Below are 18,642 nucleotides of genomic sequence, written 5' to 3'. Positions count from 1 at the left end.
AACGTTAAATGCTGTGCTTACTCACCACCAAGTAGCTTAAATATACAAGAAAATTAATTTATATTAATAGTAATTGGTGATAGAATATGTACAGACTTCCTAGCTTAATGTTACTGCTTCTGTCCAGGCAGCAACTATTCTGGCAACAGTATACCTGATTTTTCATGTGGTTAAAAGACAACCAATAAGCACTCCTAAAACCTACATAACTGTGCAGAAGGTATAAAAAAAGGTGTCATAGATTTAGTAGGACTAGCTGGCATTACCATAATGGTAGTGACACAGACATACTAATAATAGCAGCTTCCCAAGCACCTTTACGCTTTTAGTGAAATAACACTTGTTTTCTAGATCCCATCAGACACGATCTGCCACTGAAAGAGAAGATTCCCACCAGGTTGCTACTGCTGCCGAGATCTGGAGTATTTTTTATGAACCTTCCACCTCCATATCCATCTTCAAGAAAAAGCTTCGAAGTCAACAAGATGATCGCAATCCACTAGTGGGAAATTGAATTGTCTTTCATTTTTCAAGATTAAGCTTCTTAAAATCCAGGTGATTTGGGAATAATTCCCCCTTTTTTTTTCCCCTCTCAATCTCATACTTGTCTTCCAAAAACTCAATTTCCAAAGGTCTCTGAATGACTTTTCCTATCTGTTGTTCTCTTGCATATACTAGTGACAGCAGAATTAACTGCTGCAATAATTCTGAAGTATCTGGTGCTCATCAAATCTGTTGTGCTGTTAATTACTACCGTTAAACCAATGCACTTAAAATACATGTAAAAAAATCTCTAAAATTCAAAAAAAACCTGCACACCTGCCAAAAGTAATTGAATGCGTATTTGTAGGCTGGGGACTTTTGCATTCCTGTATTGCTCTGTAATATCAGGCCATTTTAGCCCCAAAGTTGAACACAGAGGTAGATATTGATATCCGTTCAGCTGCCAGAGCAACAAGAGCTTACTTGGCCTTTATGTAAATATGTCTAAACAGTACTGCACAGTGAAATGGCAATCAAAGACTTTGAGAAGTTATCAGCCTGGTTGCCAGTGTTCTGCTATTTCTAGATGTTCTGCTTTTACAAGCAGATACACAAACAAAAATCAGATCAAAGTCAGGAGGTAAAGGCTCTACAGAGTTTCAGCTGCCAGCGTGAGTTTCCACGGAGTAATGCTCACTGGCTCAAGGTCTGCATGAGCAATGAAAAGTTTTAAACAAGTATGTCTGAGCTATCAGATTCACTATAGCTATGATAATATTTTCATATTCCTGAGTGATCCTTTCGGAAACTATCTTACTCTGGTCTGAAATCCTGCATTCATTCCAGATGTGAGCATAGAGCTTTTTAAAGAATTTTTCAAGGAAAATGTAAACCCACTGAAATAATGAGGCTGACTGTCACAAACTCTTACCCTGAGGTTAAAGCTATCGTTGATATCGGTCCCTTCAGAGAAGATGGCATTGTAGGTTTGCAATAGTTATTGAATGACTTCATAGCATAACACTGTCCACATGACACAAACAGGCAGTATAAAGCTAAAAAATCACAAATGTCAGAATAGCATGTAGGTTTCTCAGAAGACCACAACATGAATAAGAGTCTTTTGAAAAGGAGTTAAATACCACAGACCAAAAAAAGAGCTGAATGCTTACATGAGCATGTTTATTTTGCATACTGTCTTGAAGGGCTGTGAACTATGAGAGAACTATGTGATCACTTGACCTGCCCAGACCTTGAACTGTAGTGTGCATGGTTGCACACACATGGTGAGCTGCTATCAAGAAAGAAAGGATGCAAAACTGAAAGTGCTTTGCAGCTTGCTGGATGAGCAAATGGAAATCTGTCAGAGAAAGAAAAATCTAATCTCCTACATGCATAAAAGTTATGCGCACATCTCATGTTTAATTTCCTCACTGGGATATCTGAGAGAGAACAAAGTCTGCTTTTTTGAAAATCTAGTTAAGAAAACAAAGAATTACGTAGGCCTTATAATTTTTGTCATTTAAAAAAATGCTGTTTCTGTGGTAAGAGTAGCTGAAAAAAACAAACAATAGATTCCATAACTCAGTGCTTCATCCCCATTTGTGCTCCTATATCTTGCGTCTAGACATCAGACTCAGACTTTCCTATACAGGAGACTCCTGCATACATTCAGCTTCCACATCTGCTTCTCTTATGACTCTATCAACATGTCTAAAGTGCATCGCATACTTCCCAGCCCTTGTAAAGCAGACTTAAAACAGTGGCATATTCAGCCTCAGCTAGCTCGGGCTGCCTTGTCTACACATTCTAGCCTACCGAACCACACAAGAAATTGGTGGAACAGTTGGGCTGTGCGTCCAGTGAGTATGTAATGCAAATAATCAAAGCAAAGCTCAAATCAGACAATAAGAGAGGAAAATAACTGCAAGGGACAAGCAACAGCCAAGTCAGACAAAAATCAATAAATGCATCAGATTCCAAAGAAAAAAGAAAGTGTGTGTGTGGCGGGGGGGAGGTAGCCGATATTTTAGGTGGAAGGCAGTTTGAATAGAATTACCAATTGTATCATGAGCAAAAAAAGTTCCTTCTCAAGCTCTTTGATCCAGAGGATGGGGTAATACTATCATAGCTTTTTTTTAGACTCAGCAGTATTGCACAATAGCTTTTCTTCTGGAACCTTTGGAAATGCATCAGCAGACGCTTGCTGTCCCTGTGAGCCTATACTATTTTGTTACAGACTCTCAACAATTCTTCATTATTCTCAGGTCTGATATAAAAGATAAGAGTCCCAAAATTGCCTCCAGGACAATTATACTAAACCTCATCCAAAACAAACTGAGAATTGTGCTTTAATCTGAGCAAGGCTATATAATTTTGCAGCAAGCTAGCTGATGGCAATCAAGATTACTCTTTATCCTGTTTGCAATTAAGCTGATTGGTAGAAATGTCTTTCAGGAGCTGCCTTCACAGTTTTTGAAAGGTCTATAGAAAAGATGAACATAACTTAGACAGGATCTGCAGGCTGTCCCACCCTACTACTGATAATATGTTTTTGTCTTCCACATCCAAACAGGCACTAGACTCCTCTACTGAATTCAGAATGTGATCCACGGGAGTAACTCTTCTGCTAGATGTGATTAGCAATAAAAAAGGGGAACAGGAAAGGGAATGTAAGATTTAGAAAGACATTAAGAAAGACAGCAAGAAGTGTTTTATGAACAGGATTCCTAGTCCCGGAACAATAGATTTGGCAACAGCCTTTACTTCTCTTGTTATTTACAGTAGCCAATGAAATATTGTGTTCTCACGTAGCTACTACTACCTGTGTAGCATCCCACTAACAGTTTGTTGTTGGGGATATTGCAATCCAAAATTCAGTGTGTCCTTCTACGGTCTCAGGTGCATGCTGCACAGGCTGCTCTTAGCACTGTTCCCATTGCAGCTGAAAAGATGATAGATTTGGTACTGGTTAGGAGGTCTTTGCCAGAGTCCCTCTGCCAGGCTGCTGCTGCTCCTCTCAAATTTGCAGAAAGTCATAGTTTCTTTCTGTTTTAAAACACTCAACCCTGCAGCCATCACCTTAGATCGCTTCTTCAGTGCTGCGACTTCAAAGAAAAGCAGAAGGAAAACGTGTGTCTCAGCAAAGAGTCTTTAGTACCAGCAAGGCTTTCTTAGCTTTCTCAGCTGTTCACACAGTGGTGGTAGGCTGCCATCGACAGCTCATTCTGCCAGGCTGTGCATCCAGTCGGGAGAATCTTGTCACTGAAAACCAGGCAACGTGGTTGCCTTGATCCTTGCCTGTGAGGAGAAAAAGTGTTTCCCTGCCTGCACAACTAAAACTGAATTGCATTTTTAAGAATAATGCCCTTAATTGTCGCAGAACTAAAGTATCAGTGAGGATCTGGTCTGTGAAATAATTTCTCTTTGCTCTCCAGCTAACAGCACTAACTATTTTTTCTCTTTGGTGGACTACCTGTTCACCTACAACGCTCAAGCATCTGAGCTGACTGGTGGGCATCAGCAGTGAGTCTTTCAGCCTCAATAAGTCCAGATCAGCAATGGTTAGAAGAAACTGACAAAACAGCACAGTTAAATAAATGGATTGAAAAAGTTTACTAAGCAAGCAGCTCCTTAAGCTAGATCAGAAGAAATTCAGTGAGAGCCCTTAAAGTACGGTAATTCTAGCTAAGAGGAAAGGACTAAACACCAGTTTCAACATAAACCGATGGTCAGTACACCGGACCTGTGGTCTGAGAGTAACTATTAAATGGATCTGCAAAAGATAACTAAGAAAAGTAAGAAAATTGTTACTGAGTTTAAAATCATTATAGCAAGCATCTGCACTGCTGTTTTTGACATGTCCCTCCTCCCCCTGCCCCTCTGGCTATCAAGTTCCTTGAGAAATAGGGCATCTAAGAGCTAAACAATATAACATTGTGCCTCAGTTGCCACTGTAGTTCTAGTCTTTTACCTGAACTGAATTCAGCCTAGCTCCATTTATGTACCACTGGTGAGTGCCAGAGACAGCTGAACAATTTCAAAAAAAGCGCTTAGTATAAACAAGACTTTACTAAGCCAGCAATTACAGAATTGTTTCTATCAAAAAGGCAATTTCATGGGGACATCTAGTATGTTCTTGCATAAACGTCCTAGAAAGATTACAGGGAAAGATAATTACAGTACGTCCAAAAATCAAGAGAGGGAGAAGATTTGTAAAATATATTGGTTCTCTCTTCAGTGTCAATAGGTTGGACTTTTTCCAGAATCAACAACAATTCTAAAATTCCCATTTTAATACTCAGCGTTCGCATCACGCTGTGTAGGGAAAGATTCCTCTTCGCAGGTCTGTAGCAAAACAAACGAATTTGCTACCTATCCATGCTTAATATGGTCCCCCAAAAGGAGAACAAACCAGCTAACCTAAGGGGAGAGCAGCAGAGAGTAAAGCTAGGTCCTGAACAGATAAGTTATGAGCACATCATGGAGAAACTTCATTTTCTTGCCTTATCAAATGTTCTTGAGCAGTTAAACATCTAAAGTCAAAGTGAAATTCATAAAGCAGTTAACTAATGCTGCTAAACTGGAAAACATCAGGAGCAACCCACAACTTTTCTCTACCTGTTGCAGACAGAAAAGAGGCAGCACTGTCAACCTTCTCTTCTTCATTAAAGATTTTATTTTTAAATTAGAGAAAGCCTATTACATAGGAAAAAGAAAGACTGCTACTAATATAAAATTTAAAATCTAGAGAATTTAGAAACTGGGATTGCATCTGTCTGTTAGCACTTCAGCTATTCTTTAAAATAATAAAATCACATTTCCTGGATCTCTTTCAGGGAATAATTATCCAATTTCTGTATGAAAGACTCATTGTTATAGCCTATCAGCTGGCCACAACAACAGTGAACGTGACTAAGGATAAAGTATTGGCCAAAACATAGGTAAATGCACTAAAAAAGGAGGAGAAATTGTTATAGTCCCCAAAATCTTTCAGATTGTCTGATTTGGATACTTCTTCTAATACCGGGAAATAGAGGAACAGACAGAAAACAGAGTACCTAAATAGCACTTCTCACTTACAGGCTTGAGATCATAGACAGCATGTAGATCTGCAGTGGATTTTTTCAAAATGTGGGATGGTCACTTGCAATCCCAGTGCAAACGCTTCAGTGGTATTTGTCCAACATATACGGTATCCATTAGCACAGCACGTTATGATCTTGCTATAAGGGTTCAGGAGAGAAAAGGGAAAAGCTCAGCATACACGTCTGCCGTAATCTCGCATGATGCAGCGCTGGCAGCTGAGTTCTGACAGCTGGAGAGCGCACCGCTGGAGATGCGATTGCGCTAGCGCTTATGGCATCTGCTTCAACACATCAAAAATAACTGCAGCACAGTGTTTTGTTTGGAATTTTAACTACACGACCTTCTGGCCTCCTACCTAGCAGCTCCCTCAAGGGGCTGGACAGGCTGCAAATGTGACATTGGCCACAATTTCAAAAGCAACTGTCGTGAGAACAAAACCCTCAGGAACAGCCGCCTCCCCACACGCACACATTGCAGCCCCTGTGCTGGCCTCTTCCTTGCCCTGTTGCACCGGTATGGCCCGCTTGCGGCAGGAGGATAAACTGATGAGGTTAACAAAATTGCCATCGCTTTTTCTTCCCTGAGTTACTTTTAACATAGATTAATTCTCTGATGTTGTTCATGGGTGGCTGCACAGACGGGTGAGCTACCATAACTCAGGGGACAATAGGCCATAGGAAAGAGAGGTGTGCTGAGCCAGAAGCAGGGGCAGCGATGCCTTCCGCTGACACTGCCACCAAAGCAACGTTGTGGAACCGCCCCCTTGCTTTCTGCAGCAGGTCAGGGACAGTAGTCTGCAGAGCATTTGGATCTCAGGTGACAGGGAGCCAGCTGGAAAAGTGGCCTCCCTAAATTCTAAATACTACTTCTAAGACTTAGTTTGTTGACTAAATGATTTTATATGTACTTTTGTCTTAATATGGTAATATTGGGGGGAAAATAGAAAGGGTGTTATTTTAAAATGTAAGTGTGATGTTATCTATAGTAATATATATTTATACGTGTATAGGAAATGCACTATTTCATACATTATGCCTATATCTTGCTAACATTTCATAGGAAGACAAGCTGCTAGCTTATATTTTGGGAAAAATAAATGTTCCATACACTGTAAATAGAAACATTTAAAGATAATTCATTGGTATATAGGTGACAGAAGAACACTGAACACTCAAACTCACAGTTTTGTGGCAGAATAGATAGGGATAGCAGAATGATTGCTCAAGATACAAATTCTTCCTTTGAATCTCATTTCCAGCTTGCCATAGTATTAGGCTGTTTGTCAAATTCCATAAATTCATGTGCATATGCATTACCCTCAAGACCTTCATAACTTCAAACACTTCATCTCCTTTTTCAATCAAGCATTAACATCATCATCTTAGGGCTAGTTTCTGCCAGATTTTCTATAGCTAGCTAACGTGACTTTATCACATTGCTCATCCAGACAACCCAACAGCCTTGCAGAATTATAGTCACTGTGTTCCAAGCTAATTTGGCAATAGGGAGATTCTTAAATGGGTGATTTTTACTGATAGTCCTGGAAACAATGTCTGTACTGAATCTGCATCCTGTATGACTACAGGCAAAACACACCAGCGGACACTTGGCTGCCTCTGAACGCGAATGACTAGCGATTCCAGTTTCATCTTCTGCTTAACAAAACTTCTCAGGCAGTGGAAAGGACTCCCAGCATATTTTCTAGTACACCACTTTGTCTCAAGACAGGGTCAACTCCGAAAAACACAGTTTCTAACAAATACTTGTCCAACTAGTTCTTAATACACTTGCAGCAATTATATTGCTTCCCGTGCTATATATTCCCATGATATGGTTTCATTTGAATATTAATTTAAATATTTTTGAGTAAGCTCATCATTCTGCTACCTTGAGATTCTGAGAATGAAAATATATTGCCTTAAGATTGTGCCATTTTTCTATGATACCCTCCCTGAATCATACTTTCTCAACTTTACTGAGCAACTGTGTTTTGGGATGCAATCTGGCATTTTGAATTTCAGTCTCAAGACAATTTACGTAAATCCAAAGGATATCGCATGAACCAAACAAGATTGACAAGAAAACAGAACACATCGAACTTGAAATGACTCACCAATGAAATATGTGCTGTGTCTATCTGTGGCCATCCTGCGTTCAGCAAATGGCTGTAAGTAATAATTACAAAAAAAATTCAATGTTGTGAATTTCTGCAGGAGGAGCTCAGTTAACACTACTAAAGGGTAGCAGAATATTGCATGATGGAGGTAGAAACTGCTGCAGGTTCACCAACAGATCACAGAAGGATTGTTTTCTGTGGAGGTTAAGAGAGAAAGTTTGGGCTGAAAATGCTGAGAATCATTACATATGTAAAAATCACTCTGAAAAGCATTTTCTGAGGTAATGGCTAATTGAACTCTTCAGCTTATAAAGTATTTGGCTTTTTAGCTTAGAGTTCAGGCAGCTTCATCATCTATCAGAACCAGCTGTAACAATTGCTCCAGAGTTTTCTCTACAAGCTGCAACACAACCACGTTACTAGCCAGAGGTAAAGCTGTTTCCACTTGTGAGCTTCCTCTCTTCTTTCAGTAATTCTTCCTTCTGACCAAAATAATGCTACGCTCACTGAAATCTTTGACTGTGTTTATGTAAATGTCTGAATACCAGTGTCAGATACTGAAACTGCTTCCAGCTTTTCATTTCTTTTTTCTCATTTTCCTTTAGAAACAATACTGGCCAACAGGTATTGGCCTCCTCTTACACGGGGGGATCTTTCCTCTTTGCTCTCCTTTCTTGCCATTCGGGTTATGAGACTCCTCTCATGCCTCTGTCTATTCTGGGAGCTGTTGCTTTTTTTTTGCTTGTTTTTTGTTTCCTAAGCACCAGATTTATTCCCCAAAGGGGAAATGTATTCTTTACTCTGAAAGAGGCACTTTTCTATGAAGCGTTTAAGGCCCAGAAGCACAGAGCTTCTACTTCCAGATAAAGTATCTTGTTTCAGGCATTCTGTTGTCTCCCTGGACAAAGACTTAGGCCAAGCTGACTCCACACAGGATGAATACAGCTGTCTTTAAAAGACACTTTTCCCTTGACACTACCAAACAAACTGCAAGGGGCCTGTAGGCATAAAGAAAACTCTCAAACGCTGAGCACTGAGTTCTGCAGATGCAGCTATGCAAAACTGAGCTAACAACCAGTATTTTCTAACAGCAGTAAAAGGATTTGACAGATGCACCTGCTATAGCTGCAGCAAAAAAGAGATAGTGTACAAAAACACCAAGTTTTACACAAGGTGCTCTCTCATTAAGAAGATTCTGCTCTTGCTCTTCTTGTTTTACAACATGAAGGTTTCATGTGGATTTATGACGCCCACAAGACTTTCATTTTGCCACCAAGTTATTCCTTAAATATTGAACCTCAGCAATGAAAGGTATCCCCACAGAGTATCAAAATACTCAGGTTTGGACAACAAATGTTTAAATTTAGTCATTAAAAAAATACAGCAAAAAAGAGACAGAACCCGCCCACCCCCCACCCAAATAAGTGCTGCATTTAAGTTCAGGCAAGCTAACTATAGCTCAGCCAACAGCCCACAACTATCTTTCGCCTAGAGACAAGAGCAGGTGTTCACCGACTGTTTTGTAGCTCAGCAAGGGTAAAGGCATGTGTTCCTAAAAGCACAATCCTCTTCATGATCAATCTCATGGTTTTCTTCACAAGAAATAAAAAAACATTATTCATCAATAATAAATTCTAGGGGGCAGACAGGTAAAAGAGGAAAGACATTCATAATTGACTTGTCGACACAGGCATAGCAGCCAAACACATATACCCTAAGTTTCATGAGTTTTTTTTTTAAAGAGTACTTGCCTAATGAACTAATTTGCAAATAAGATGCATTTCACTATAAACATCAGCAATTGTCAAGATTCTGTTCTTGAAGTAAAAATCGAAGCATACAATGACTGGGAAGCATATGTTACCTGCCAGTGCTGGTTAACTCCTTCCTGCTAGTTGCTCTTCCATTACTGTAGCTGTCTTCTCATACAGACCAAGCTTCCCCACAGCACCTGACAGGAGGATGCTAAGTGATCCCCATGCTAGAAAGAGTCCCATTCAAAATGACACTCTTCAGCACAATAGCCTGACATCCCAAACATGGAGTTTTCCCATACAAAACACGTGGTCGAAGGGAAGGAAGGTGGATATCTTGGATGAATTCTGAGAGGTGATTGAATTGCAGTGCACTGGAAGAGGTTTGGATAAGAGAGGGATTAAAAAAATCCAGGGAGATTACCAAGTAAAAAAGTTCAGGAAAAGGAAAAACCTGGAGAAGGAGACTGCAAGGGATTTCTTTTTCCTGTATCACTGGATGGGAAATAAGTAACATTTGCAGACAAGCTATTTAAGCAGTAACATATATTACATTTATATGTACATACCTACACATACTCACACACAGGTAGCAATCCACTAGCCACCACATATCTCCAAGCCACTCTCTTTTGCTCTCTAGCCTTCATGAACATCTCTGGTCAAATTATGAACTCTGCTAACAAAAAGAGAGTAGCACAACACTGATTTTAACTTCAGTGAGACTAGGGATTTCATCATCCAGGCTAAAGACTTGGGTCCAGCTTGACTACGCAGCATGAATCCTCCATTTATGTCCATCTGCATCACGCTGGCTCAGGTTTTGAAACAGTTTTAGTAAAGGACAATAAACTTATTTTTAGCTGAAATTAAAGCAGAAATCAGTTCCCCTGCTACCAGCAACATGCAGGCTCCAAACATACATGAGGATGCCTTCCAACAGCTACCTAAGCAGGTATGCGCTTGAGTGAAACCTCAGGGGCTTAAAAGACCCTCCTTTAAATGGCTTGCATACTATGCAAAGACTCACGTGTTGTCCTACTTGTTATGGACTGACACACTGCAGTCTCAACACCACCTCTTTTCCTTCCCTGTTTTGCCTGGCAGAGCTCTTCACCTTTTCCACAGCATAATCTTTTGTGCACCACTTTCCCAACCCTTCTCTTTTCCTCTTCTACCCTGCATCTTCTTTGCCGTCCCAACTTAATTTTTGTTTTCTTGCAGTGAAAATATCTAACTTCCTCCTCCTCAACAGGAATATTTGCCTGTGAGAGGTGAGAGTAGGGACCCTGAAGCGACAGGCAGCCTCAAATAACTGGGTAAGACTACTGGGGACAGTATTAGGAAGGCAGCTAAAATTTTCAAGTGCTGGCTTCACCCTAAGCATAATATACCAGGGCAAAAAATAATTTCTGTTTGATACCCAAATGTGACACATTTGCTCTAACGACAGAGCCTCTCTTGGGCAAAAATTGCCCAAGCCCAATATATTCAAAGTGAGGTATGAAAAGGTAAGGAACAGGTTAGGGTGAAAAAGCTAGCTAATGTCCAATTTTTTACTTATGTATAGATCTTTGTATTTTAATATTTATTTGCTGGTAACTCACTCCCTGTGGATGTTGTGAAAAGTGAATTTTAAAGGAATTAGTTGCCTGAATATTGAATGGTCCTGAGACAGAACATTAGGGGTTGGCTCCAGAAAGAACATTTCTAAACTTTCTATCACAATCATTTTTGCTAGGATCTGTATGTGTGTGTACATGTATAGATATGTTTGTTTGTTTTTTTTACAAAAGTGATTGTTGTTGATGACAGTTCATTTCAGTGCATCTAAGACTGTACGTTGAGAAACACAGCTATCTGTGTCCTTTCCCCACCAACAAGAAGGACAACTTCCACGTGTTTATGCAATAAAACTGTATTTTTGTGTGTTTTTGCTTTTTTTTTTTTTTTTTTTTACAGACATTTGTACACTTTCTTACAAAACTGCAGGTAACTACAACTTTTCTTAAATCATTTTTGGTCGGCAAGTACTGTAAAATCTTTGTGTGCAATTATCATGTATTTACAGGGCCTCGTGTTAGTGATTTTCAATGATTATTACAATAATGTCACACACTCTCAACATAGGACATGGCTTAAGATAAATATATTAGTAAATAAATATTCTGAGAACATATTCCATAAATGAAATGTGCTGCTATACATATACAGAATATATACAGGATGTTTTCTAGCTTTTAAAACATTTTAAAAAATGGTAATGAAGGAGAAAGAGCCCTTTGACCATATTACAAATTTTACAGCAAATTTTATACAAAACAATTTTAAGTGCTATAAGATAACTTTAATTAAAAACATTTTAAATAGTGCCTCATGAGCCAAACACAATGACAACTGTTCATATAAGTAGTAGAAAGGCATTTTGTTATAAAAACATCTATCATGGCCAGCTGGCCTATAAGTCTGTACAGACATATAGGCAACAGAGAATTAACTAAACGTTGAATATAAAACCAAACATAGAAACCAAGTGTAGGGTATTTTTATAGTAAGGCCTGTAGAGATTATTGTACTGGCAGAGATTTCCATGACATGTGAATGAGACTGGTATGTCCAGGAAAACTATAAGCCAGAACATTCAAATAAGTTTTTTATAACCACATTTTACCACAACATGCTGTGTACTTATAGAGTACAATGCATCTTTGTGGCCTTAGACAATGCCTCACAATACACCAAATAGGATAACCAAGCTAACATACCGTAGCTTCTACAATGCATTTCCTTTGAGGGGAGGGAGGAGTAAGGCAAGACTACAATAAAAACCCAATCCTTTAGAGTTTATTCTCCCACTTACTACAGTCATTAAGAGAATGAATAGTTTTTCTCTAGGTTTATACACAGAAAATGTGTTTATTGTAATTTTTCTTTTAATTTTATTACCCAGATATTATTTTGCATTAATTCTCTGAACAGCTGAGGTGGTAATTAATTTAGAGAGTTCTAATGTGGTTTCCTTTAAATAGTTTTATTTTTCTCTTAGCTACCGAGTACTGAATGTAAAAGGAAGCAGGGTTTTTTTTGTTATTTCTTAGGTGTTTGCTTCTTCTGAAGTATTTCATTTGGGACTATAAAGCAAACAAAATAACTTTTCTGGTTCTCACAATTAGTCTCACAACGTCCTATCAAGGACATTGAAGATATTTAAAAGATATTAAGAAGAGATGTCTACTTCCCATTACGTTTTCTACCAAAACAAAGTGTGCTGAACTTTGGAAAAATCTTTTCATAAGACTGACACTGTGGGTATTAACTAATTAGTTTCCCTTTAGGAGAATTCCTGCTGTGAATACACCAGACAGGATGACACTGTGTCCTCAGGCACATGCAGCATGACAGGCAATTTAAACCATGCTATGGTAGCCTCTTACTCAGAAGCCGCTGTTTCCACAGGAAACAATTGCTATCAGAAGTGACGACGTACATTATCTCATGATAACAAACATCCCCACTAGTACAAGAACAAGAAAAGAAGTATGTGCCCAGACTAATGGGGTACAGAAAGCACTCTGTACACAAGTCACAAATGAAGCGCAACTGGCTGGGCCCAAGAAACCTTTAAAACAGATTGATCTATGGAAGCTACATCAACCACAGCAAAGAAAACAATGACTAAAGCAAGTCCTCACTTTCCCACATGCACAACAGGTGAAAAGCACTAGTCTCATTAGGCATGCTTGCAGTCTGTGTGGAAACAAGGCACCATCTGACCTGTTTCCAAAAAGAGCCAGGCAAACCATAGGCCCCCTGCAAGCTCTGTTTTCCTGCATATGCCAGCATTTCTCAACAGGGAACAACCCTAACAGGGGCTACGAGCGCCTGAAAATCTTGCCCTATGGAAGGCAAGATTCATTATGTACAAAGCTATTACCCTTTCTAAGCATTTCTTTCTAGTATCCGTTTGAGGGGTCCCCAGCATCCTTCACCCATCAGAAGGTACAGTGAGGACCATGCTTTAGCAGAAAGTGGGAATGAGAACATTCCGAGCTACCAGTTTCCCTACCCCCACTCTGTTAAAACTAATCATAATGGCAGGAGACCCTTCCTAGCCAAATCATCAGAGCAGCATGAAAGGAGGTTGGTGGAGGTGGGGAAGGAAGGAGACAGTTCAATGCTTCATCTCCCTCCAAATCTCTCATATAACTTGCTGGCTACTAGGATTTGCTACTAGGAATAGTCAGTATCTGAGCATCTGTTCAGCAGCTGTATCCCTCTGGACTACTTTACTTCAAGGTGCTATCTGGTTTCTAAGGCAGGTGTAGCCCTGAGCTTATCAAAGGCTGTACTCCTTTAAGTAGGAGATAACAGCATCTACACATAGCCTGGCTTATTTAATACACCGTGTTACCTCTCAGCAAGAGCTAACACGGTCACTTCTAAAAAGAAAATATAAATAACACTTTGTCATTAATATAGATATGGCACTAGAGCTCAGAGATGCTCTACACCATGCCCCACATGGGCTTTGCACACCAATGGAGGCCTGAAGGCTTCAGGCAAGAGGGAGAAAGGAGAGACAATCAGGCTGATGTGGACGTAGAGGAACAGAAAGTGGGGGAGGGACTTCTCCACATTACCACTTTTGTGTTTGTCAAAGCTTAAAAGATTTTGAAGTCCAAGAGAATTTGGAGTCTCTGATAAGCTCCGCTTCTCCATCTGTGGCAGTCTGGACAGATCTAGTCACTGATCTGGCTTCTCTCCAAGGGATGAGATCCAGCACCTGAAGGACAAAAGAAGAACGTTACTGGTTAAAACTAAGGAATGCTGCATCTAGAATACTGCATCCAGTTTTGGGACCCCCTCGGTACATGAAAGACATTGATCAACTGGAGTGAGTTCAGCAGAGAGCCACCAAGATGCTCAGAGGGCTGGAGCACTTGCCCTATAAGAATACATTGAGGGAATGGGGCTTGTTCAGCCTGGAGATGAGAAGGCTGTAGGGGAGATCGCATAGCAGCCTTCCAGTACCTGCGTGGAGGCTGTCAAGGAGAAGGAACCATGCTCTTTGGTGCAAGGTGGCTTAGAGGCAATACGCATAAATTGAAACAAGGGATGTTCAGACTGGATACATGGAAAATCTTTTCACCATGAGGACAGTCGAGCACTGGAACAGGGGCCCAGAGAGGCTGTGCAGTCTACATCCTCAGAGGTTGTCAAGACCCGACTAGATAAAGCCCTGAGTGACCTGGTCTGATCTCAGAGCTAGCCCAACTTTGAGCAGGAGGTTGGACTAGATGACCTTCTGAGGTCTCTTCAAATTTGAGGTATCCTATGAACACCCTATAAAAAAAAACTGGCAAGGCAGGTACGGAATACCTCATTCCTTCTGTAAGTGATTGTTTTTCTACCTATGTAAGCCCATGTCAGGAGATCTTCCCACATATTCTTCTACAGCAATCTCAAGTTCTTCATTCTAATTTTATCCTCCAGCTTGTCAGTGCTTTCCCAGCACTCTGGCCTTGCCTACTCTGGCACTTTCCATTCGTTCCACTCACCATGGCTGCAAAGACTGTTTCAGTGTCCCTGGCTGTGAGAGCTTTTATAGGAGCCTGGTACTAGCAGCCACCTTTCCCCCTCTCCTCCCCACCCCCCGAAAGGATGAGTATGAAAGCTCTGAACAGGGTTAGGCAGTAAACTACCACCACCTATCCATCCAGCTGTAACCTAAGGAGCAATGGTAACAAGAGAATAAAGTAACACTCTTGTGTAGAGGATTAGCCAGTAACCTGCTCTTATGTAAAGGATGGCAGTAACCTATATGGGTGCACACAGGGCAGCTGGAAGCGAACTTTCATTTGATATGCTAGCACAGAAAGTTAACGAGTAATCAAAAAAAAGCACACGCATTACCTGTGGCCGTTGTGGTCACCATCAGCTTCGGGGAGTTCAAAGAGGGACTGGGAAAGAGCATTCTGGCTTCCTCCTCCTGAGAGAAGTTCTGCCGCAGGAAAGACGACGCCTCGTAACACACCTCCCTCTCATCCTGTACATCTCCTATACCTTGGCAGTGCAGGTAAGTATCTAGCTCAGGTGTCCCGTCCCAGGAACTACAGCCTCCTGTGTAGGTCCCTTGGCACTCTGTAGGTAGGATCAGCTCACAGTCTCTGTCTTCAGGAATGATGGGAATGCGCTGACCCAGATCACATACACCCTTATAGCAGCTTGGCAAGGTGTCATCAGGAAGCGTGTACTGCACATTCACTGCATAGTCTTCTGTGTAGCAGCCACCGCCTCCACTGCCACTGTTGCTACTACAGACTACCTGCTTCTCTTCATAGAAGCAGCAGGGCAACCCCTCATATTTTACCCCATCTGTCCTATGCAAGTGGTCTGAGTTAATACTGTACAAGCCCTGCGTACTCCCTGACTGTGGCTCTATCCCCGGGCCACATGCCCCCCACAGTGGAGACCTAAGGAAGAGTGCACTACAGTCAGCGGCCCCATTGCTAGGCTCCAGGGCAGAGTGCTGGAGTTCAAAGCAGCATGCGCATGCTTGCTCCATAAGTGGCCCTGCTAACTCTGGATTCTTCCAGTTCCTTTTAACATCCAAGGCAGCACCAGGAGTGGCCTCAGGTCCTCCCTCTGAGGTAGTGCCATTTGGATCCCTGTGCTCTAGTGAGGAATTACTGCTATAGTTCATATCCATGCTGCAATTAGACAGTTGGTCCCCTGAGGAAGAAGCTGGCACAGGCCGGCAGTCAGCACCCACCAGACTGTGACCGTGAGCTGGAAGCTCATCCTGACAGGGGCCCTCCAAGAGAACAATTGCGCCCCTGTTTGCACCACCAACCTCACCTGCTCGGCAAGGGCTCTTACTGCGGTAAATGTAGGGGTCATAGTCACTGCTCAAAGAGCTACGGAAGGTGGAGCAGCTCCCATAAACCCCCTGGTTGCTGACCTCAGTGCAGTCAACCATGGAATCACTAGAGGAGCAGTGGCACTGACCAGAACTGCTGCTGCTGCTGTCACTCCCAGGGCAGTCAGCCAAATATCCGCTGCACACTGAACGATGACCATGATAGCAGCTAAAGCTGGAGGTACTGCCACTCTCCAAACGGGACGAGGGCACTACATGTACCACAGGAGGGAAAAGCATGCTGCCACCAGGCTGGAAGGCACGGGAGGAACCCTTGGAGGAAATGCCAGCTGGAGGCTGTCCATCTTGCTCAGGGTAACTAAGGCCTTGGAAATAGTAGTGCTGATACATGGTCTCATACTGGGGAAAGCATGCTGCTTTGGAAAAGTTGCGTCCACTGAATTTGGGTCTTCGGAAGGTGTGAGCCGGAGAGTAAGCCCTATGTTCCAGGCTACAGTGATGTGTGTTTAAAGCATGGTCCAAATGAATCGGCTGATAACTTCGGATATAGGCTGAGGACTGGGCTGGGTAGAGGCTCTGTTCACCATGCCGGTCAACTGTCAGTACCGTGATAGGGTTTCCGTGAGGGTCCATGCTTGTCCGGGTGGGATATGCTGTAATCTGGTTTGCTCTGTGCACTCGGCCTGGGTAATGTACAGGCAGAATCACCCTCTGCTGCCGGCTGCGTGCTGGGTTGGTGGGTTCCAGACAGACCGGACCTGCACTTCCCTTCTTCTGTTCTAAATGGGAGAAATAAGGGTGGAGAAGTGAGGACAGGAGGGCGGAAAAAGGAAAATACTTTATGTAGGGATGACAGATATTTGGTTTTAAATTTAGTTACATTTTGAGCACAACAAGAGTTAAAAAAAACACATCAATTTGTTAAAGAGAAAAAGAAAAAACTCAAAACAAAACAAAGTCAGTCAACTGCCTCTGTCCGGAAGCTTCTGAAACACTCAAATGTATTTGCTAGGAAAAAAATAGCAGTGAAGTGACCACAGATACTGTTCTTCTACATGCAAAGACTGCTACTTAACCTACAGGATCGGGAATGCTGTGTAAGAGCAAGGCTCAGAATCACGGCTTAAGTTTGCACCTTATCTGTTACTTTACATAAATGTGCACTAACAGAAAACACTTTCAAGCCATAGGAAATGGAAGAGGAAGAAAGTAAGTAAGAAAAGCCACGTTCCAAGTTAAAACACAAGGACGAAATCAAAATCAATAGATTTCTGCATTGTCTTCACGCTTAGCAAGAGAAAACACACAGGTCTGTTTATCGGTCCTGCTGCCGCTCAGTGGCTGACCAATGCTGCCCTCTGCAGGGCACAGGGCCCAGAGCAAGGGAAAATCGGAAACGACCTGCTCTTTCAGGGCATGCAGTCAATTTTAAAGAGCTTACCACCCATAACTGTATTTCTAGGGCTGCATTACAACGAAGACTATGGGCTCTATGGAAATTTACATACTGGCACAATTTCTGTTTCATCTTGTCAGCTGTGAAGTCCAAAATAGGCCCCACAACTGAGCATCTGCGCTCACAACCGAGTGTCAGCGCTTACCTATAATGTTATGGCGGCAGTGAGGGCAGGTATGATGTTGCAGTAGCCACGGATCCACACATTTCTTGTGAAATCGGTGAGTGCAAGGAATGACACGCAGCTCCTACAGGAACAGAAGGAGGGACATGAAAAAAATGCTGCTTCCGAAGGAGTGAATCCTCCCAGCTTATTCCTTTTTTTCCACCTAGCTACTAAACAGATCAATTCCTAGTCTCAAAAACAGTGATATGAAAGAAGAAATGTCATCTGTTTCAGCACAGCCAAGAGCACAATCAGAAGTGCACATAGTATTCAATGAGAGAGCAACCCTGAACTTACTAAGCGGCATAATTGTGTTTTCTGTTCTGTTCTCTAGACTTACCACTCTCGTTCCTAATACCCAGTTTGTCTTTTTGACTGCTACAAAGCACTGAACTGTTCTCACAGAAGTCCCTACAACAGCCTCAAGATCTTGTTCCTGAATGGTAATGCTCAGCTCAGAACACATCACCTTTTACATGTGAAGCTACCACATGTTCTTCTCTATGTGCATCACTTCACAGTGAAGTTCAAGCACAAATTTATTGTCCGGTCAGCTTTATACCGTTCTGAAATTTCTGTTTGCCCTCATTCTTGCTCCTCTAAATAATTTCTGATCAGCCAGCTTCATTAACTCTCTGCTCAGAGCTTGCAGCCCTCGGATATTGATACAGCTGATATTTTCTATTGCCTGAAAAAGAA

The 18,642-nt window shown here is 41.6% G+C and overlaps 2 protein-coding genes across 10 annotated transcripts in view; one reads left to right on the top strand and one right to left on the bottom strand.

The window, feature by feature from the left end:
- KREMEN1 (kringle containing transmembrane protein 1) overlaps positions 1 to 11,366 on the top strand; it is a 41,660-nt gene extending 30,294 nt beyond the window's left edge. The window contains exons 9-10 of one of the 3 annotated variants that reach the window (XM_068911611.1): positions 352 to 555; positions 7,593 to 11,366. In XM_068911611.1, coding sequence (XP_068767712.1) covers positions 352 to 514 — 163 coding nt within the window. In that variant the 3' untranslated portion in view covers positions 515 to 555; positions 7,593 to 11,366. Of the gene's footprint in view, positions 1 to 351 lie in introns of all 3 variants that reach the window. The other 2 variants (XM_068911610.1, XM_068911609.1) reach the window with 2 other exon arrangements.
- A 38-nt stretch (positions 11,367 to 11,404) lies between these two features.
- Positions 11,405 to 18,642, bottom strand: part of ZNRF3 (zinc and ring finger 3) — a 120,664-nt gene continuing 113,426 nt past the window's right edge. For all 7 annotated transcript variants that reach the window (XM_068911605.1, XM_068911604.1, XM_068911602.1 and 4 more), the window contains 3 exons: positions 17,923 to 18,025; positions 15,355 to 17,100; positions 11,405 to 14,224 (listed from right to left, as the gene is read on the bottom strand). In XM_068911605.1, coding sequence (XP_068767706.1) covers positions 14,181 to 14,224; positions 15,355 to 17,100; positions 17,923 to 18,025 — 1,893 coding nt within the window. In that variant the 3' untranslated portion in view covers positions 11,405 to 14,180. The remainder of the gene's footprint in view (positions 14,225 to 15,354; positions 17,101 to 17,922; positions 18,026 to 18,642) is intronic.

This window comes from Struthio camelus, chromosome 17 (assembly GCF_040807025.1).
Source record: "Struthio camelus isolate bStrCam1 chromosome 17, bStrCam1.hap1, whole genome shotgun sequence".
NCBI lineage: Eukaryota > Metazoa > Chordata > Aves > Struthioniformes > Struthionidae > Struthio > Struthio camelus.
Note: the sequence above shows the minus strand (reverse complement) of the source record. Positions and strands in the feature narration are given on the sequence as shown.